Raw genomic sequence first — 5,840 nt, forward strand, 5'->3', positions numbered from 1 at the left:
CGATCATTTGGTTAAAAGAACCCCGAACTTCGTTCATTCAACCCTAAACAGGGAACTGCGTTTTACCTTTATAATGCCATTTAATGACTAAAATGCCACAAGGATTGGGTTACCCCTTTAAGTCAGGGTATTGTGCTCGATCCCCTACTTAGATTAATTACTGGTTTTACCCTGTCAAGACATTGTCCTATCTAACATCGTGCCGCCATTACAGTGTTTAAACATAGTAAACTGTAAATAGGGGTGAAAACTCGAAAAAAGAAACGAGTATGTTCAACAGATACTGAGCAGTCCAAGAAGTCGCCAGATTGCACCATTTACTCTAGCTATATGCAAAATTTTCCCGGACCCCATTCATAGGAGGGGGACCCCACCTCCCAGACCCACCCCCTTCGCCGCCCCAATGCTCAAATCGTCCCTACGCCCCTGTTAGGTACACCAGATCAGTCAGCTATGACTGATGTACATTGATTGTAAACATTGAAGTGTATTGTTTATGACAGTTGTTTTATATCTTGATTGACTTGGAAAGGGATAAACTTAAAACCATAGCTTAACTTTGCGGAGAAATTCACAAAAGCGCGTGTCCTTCCATATATCAAAGGGGAGAAGTTATACTGGTGCGACACGTTTTGCAATCTCTATCCAACATGCCCATTTGTCTTCTGAAGACGAAGTGAAAGAAAGACAAAATTGCATGGGAGAGCCCATGTTTTATTGTTTTTAAAGTGATAATTTACATTTGAAATTGACACGAGTATTTAACACTTTTAAATATTGCGTGTCGTGTCTCCATATGCGAACTGTCCTTTCACAAAATGTCATAAGGGGGTCTATTTTGAAAAGAAAAGTAAATGGAAAATCACTGGTGAAATAATCATAACTTGTCGTTTTCCTAATAAGTCATCATAAATAATAATAAAAAAACCTATCTAGAGCAATGACCTCTTTCCCAGAAAATATCAATTGTCGACTTAAAACGATAAAATTCAAGGTCACTCCTTAACATTTGAAATTGACAAGTAGAAAAAAAAAACATTTAAAAGTGCAGACAGTACTCACACAATATGTCATATGCAATACTTGGTCTGTTTTGAAAAGGAAGGTACATGGAAAATACTGATGAAATGATTATTTCTTTTCATTTAAGTTTCATCATGTCGCTTTCTTAGTAAGTGTTTATAAATAGTCAAAAATATCAGTTGTCGTCTTAAATAATGAAGTGCCAGGTCAGTCTTTCCACTCGCCCCGCGAGTATCTAGTGACGCGTAGATCTGATTCATAATATATGCTATCTTTTCTTTAAAATAAGCAATCCAAAATAATCAAAAATATCAGTTGTCGACTTAAAACAAGGCATTCCAAAGTCACTCCTTCCACTCACCCCACGAGTATCTGGTGACGCGTAGATCTGAATCATAATAGTCCTCGGTCATATGACGCAAACTGACGCGCATGGCGCTTTCTCGTGGGTACCTTCTTACACATCGAGACTGACAGCACGTGTATTGCATGTTGGACAGGCTGTATAAACGGCGAATAAGCAAGCATCGGTATAAGGGTATTGCTGTCGGAAAATCGCGTTCAATCGGTTCGGGCATCCTGCTGTAGCCGATGTTACAAACGCAGGATCTTGGACATGAAATCTCGTCGTCAGATTGCTCGCTTTGTGCGTCGCGTGACTGCTCGTCTGATATATCTTTTGAAGCGCCCTCTACAGGCTGCGAATGTGAAATGCCTTTAGCCTCTGCAGAGTCAGAATAAGTGTCAGAACTGTCATTGCTTTTGCTGCCATCACCAGAAATGCTGTTTGAAACCGAAGGTTCATTTTCAGTTTCAGGTTGCACGAGTTTCACTTCCGGTGGTGCCGCTCTAAATCTTTTTCTTGGTTGCTCTGAATGATCAGAAGCAAATTTACGTTTTACTCCACGAGGGATTGCAGTATGCGTATAACGGCATGCTTTTTGTCGTGTGTATGTACATGTGTCGTTTTTGTATTCATCATATTTCCGTTTGACGCCACGTGTCAGGTCGTCTGGTATGCATTCACGGCCAGAACTGACTGATCCTGAAGAACAGAACGTCAATGCGTTTAGATTTTTATTTTTAAAAAATCTTGTTTCGAATATTATAAATAAAAATCATGATGCGTTCCTATATTGTTTTAAATAGTTATCTTTCCACTATACAGCATTTGTAAACATAGACTTATAATTCAATGACCACTAATTTGCTTGCTTTAATATTGAAAACATACTGGAATTGTTCGAAGAAAATGTATACATATATTTCAATTGAAGGGTAGCTAACTCAAGTCCTTATCAAAGTATGATAACAGAGATATTCGCGTTGTTTTAAATAACTTTGGAAAACTTAGGGTATATTTAAGTTAAAATTTGTTTATATTAGAATGAGCCGGACTGAATAGTTATACAGAACCGATTTGCAAGAAAACTTTTTTAGAATTATGCAGTAAAATTTAGGATTGTATCATGGTTTTCTACTTTCGACTGTGATATGAAATATGTGGGCGAATTGAAAGATAGTATCAAAAATTGATTGCACCGTGAAGGTAACAATTATCCCACGAAACATAGCTAAATTATGGTTTCTGTTAAAAAAAAGAGAGAAAAAAAAAGAGATTTTGCTGTAACTTTTACCAAACAATCAAAGCTATTAAAGACTGCATCCTTTTATTCACAATTTTAAGGAATTCTCACTTGAAAAAGTCATCTTGAGTGGCCACTTTCAGAGGGACAGTCCAACCAGATGGACGTTTTGTTCAAATGACAAACATACAAGTTTGCATATGAACATAAAACTTATTTAAATTGTTTAATAGGTAATTCTGCTGCTTCATTCTTACGAATCTTTAACTATCACAATGCTAACAATTAAATTCGAATGGTAGACTCACAGATATAAAAGTAAGGTAAAATATATACCAGGTACATGCAAATCCTTAGCAGAGGTCAAAAATAATGCGGGGATCCCAGCTCCAGTTTGTAGAGACGGTAAAAACAAATCATCATGCTGTGTTGCATCAGTCTCGGGTCTGTGAGGGTCCGCACTAAATCAAATATACAGGATTAAATAAGTTCAGTAGGACAATGGCATTTCAATTGTTGCAATATTCTACATGTATATTCAATATTCTCAATTTCATTTTTTATAAATATTAGTTTCGTTTTAATATTCATTTTATGTGATGAATATCTTATTATGAAATAATGATGTTTTCGATCGAGTAGGGTTATTATAATAGTAGCTCGATCTGGGATGCTGTATTCGATTCGAGTGGATTTTGCCAGATCGGATCTCACGAGGCGCGCAAGCGAATGCAAAATCCCAGATCAAGCTGCTGTTGAAATAAGCCTTTCATTATATACCTCCACCTATTTGTTTATTGTTTTGTTATCGATTAATCTAAAATGTTTGTCGATGTGGAAATAAAAATGCATGGTTTTTGTGTGCGCTCATTATAGAACTGTATCAGGTCATGCAAATTAAATGAAAATAGTCCCACAACACACAATACAAAAGGAACAATACGGACTTTTTTTCTGCCTGTTCATATTCACTTGTGAAATACAAGCTGCATTTTTGAAAGACTTTATATAGGTATATAATAAAAGTATTTATTTATAAATGTATCATATTTTTAAATGTCTGTGCTACTTATTATTGCTTAACTTGACTGTGCAGAACATGTAAGCTTGACTACTGGAAATTGTACGGCTCTCTTCTCAATTTGACTTATAACTCGTATTGTTTCTTAGTCCTGTCATTCATCACACCCTTCTTATTCCTACCTCCGCTTCTTCTACACTCGCACCCTACCGACCTATTACTTCCTATTCACTTCTCCCCAACTACCTCCTACCCGATTTCTATCCCATCTCACAGAAAGTGTGTTTACATTATTCTTACGCTTGATATATATATATTAAATATCGTTTGTGTATATGTTGGTTTAGTATCCTGCATCATCCACCCACTATATCTAACCCTACTCCAGACCCCACCATGTGTCCGTCTTCCAAAAACAAAAAATACTTTGATTTTTTAACGTCTGTCACGTATACTTATATCTCATATTGAATATGATTAATCCTCATTCCGCTGCCCCATCCCGTCCACGACCACACCCATCTTAGTATTCCCGGTAGCCCTTCCCCCCCCCCCCCCACCCCTCCCCCCACACACTAACAAAAACCCATGTTATGCCCCCTTCCATTTTTTTACACTAATACCTTATAGTGTCTCTTAGATTCCCGCATATCCAGCACATACGCACAACCCCCTCCCTCAACCCCACCCCTTGACACAAAACAACAATGATTAAACACTGTTTTACATCTCTCACTCTAACTTATGATAGAAATAATAATAATAATAATAATGATTCTGATGATGATGATGATTCTGATGATGATGATGATGATGATGATGATAACAAAACTCTTGAAAAACATTCACAGACAGATCTGAAGGTAAGATCTGAAGATATAAACGAGAGAACTACTTATCTTTTTTTATAAATATATGCTGCGAGGTTAAGATGTTAAAATTGATTTTTATTGTAAATACAATGAAGTAACAGGGATTTTTGCTGATTTGTGACACTTAGAACTTCAGGTTTAATCGATGTACCCGATAAAATCCGCAGGAAAGACATTTTTATCGAAGGATGGCTAAAATTGCTGCAGTATGCTTATGTATTTATCAAATGATTTTTGACTGTTCATTCTTTTAATTTTCGTAATGACGGAATTGTAGACTTGGCACATCAGACCTTTACCTGAAAATATGTTAATTAAAAGTAAAGAATACAAACAATGATATCAGAACACGCCGCAACTTTCATAATATATATCTTGATTTAAGTGTTCTGATTCGCACGGTTCAAATTAAATGGTAGGCTATGCGCGAATGCTTGTAAATAATTTTACCTTGTAGTTGAAGAATTTTGAGATGATATCGGTAAACCATCCGAAGATTTATCCATAATATTGTTCAGATTCCGATCATACTGTGTTGCAGTACTGCAGTTTCGGTTGTTATATGGTTAATTGTGTCGTCATGACGTCGACGTCACGCCGGAAATAGCCGACAACAGAATACGGAAGTTAACGAACAAGAGGATGCTGTGCCACTACCTATTGTTTATTGCGGCAGTGTGGCGATGGGCAACTGCAGTGTGCCACATACATTTTTAAGTGGCATAATGAAGCACTTCGTCGAGATGTTAAAGATATGGCAATCAGAATTTAAGCAGAATTATCGTTTAAGGTATTTTGCACCAGCGTAAATTTAGGAAATGTTAATAGTTGATTTTTCTAAGGAACAAAAGACCAACAGCCCCAAAACAGAAACTCTCTAAAACGAACAACTTTGAAACTTTATTAAAAGGCTTTATCTTTTTTATATATATAATCCAGGACAAGATTTCTCCGTGTTTTGTCTATGCTGGAAAACCGCGTCTTACACCACGGGGTATAATGGCTCGCGTGCGAAAAAATCATAAGCTACTATAATAAAATATTCCTTAAAAGAAAAGTATCTGGTTATTTATTTATTTCATTATTTGAACTATTCTGTGAAAAAGAATATATCACTGGAAATCATCTTGCTCGTGGTAGCAATAACCACAGGAAAGACAACTCTTGCAGACCCTTAACAAAATATGCCCAAAAAATTGAAATGTTCGCAGTCGATTATAATTGGGAAATACATTTTAGTTTTGCGTGATTTGCATTGTTGGCAAATAAAACACGGTTTTGAATTCAGATGCATAGTAATCTATCTAATTAAAACCTATATTAATCCATCTAATTACC

General features: G+C 36.3%; 1 protein-coding gene across 1 annotated transcript; it reads right to left on the reverse strand.

Moving 5' to 3' along the window:
• Positions 1-706: 706 nt before the first annotated feature.
• LOC123550123 (uncharacterized) lies at positions 707-5,068 on the reverse strand. The gene is made up of 3 exons (XM_045338562.2): positions 4,953-5,068; positions 2,946-3,070; positions 707-2,068 (listed from the first exon to the last, which is right to left on the reverse strand). Exons 1-3 carry the CDS (start codon positions 5,006-5,008, stop codon positions 1,368-1,370), a joined length of 882 nt encoding a protein of 293 aa, XP_045194497.2. The 5' UTR covers positions 5,009-5,068; the 3' UTR covers positions 707-1,367.
• Positions 5,069-5,840: the final 772 nt, after the last annotated feature.

The sequence above is a fragment of the Mercenaria mercenaria genome, unplaced genomic scaffold, assembly GCF_021730395.1.
Source record: "Mercenaria mercenaria strain notata unplaced genomic scaffold, MADL_Memer_1 contig_3401, whole genome shotgun sequence".
NCBI lineage: Eukaryota > Metazoa > Mollusca > Bivalvia > Venerida > Veneridae > Mercenaria > Mercenaria mercenaria.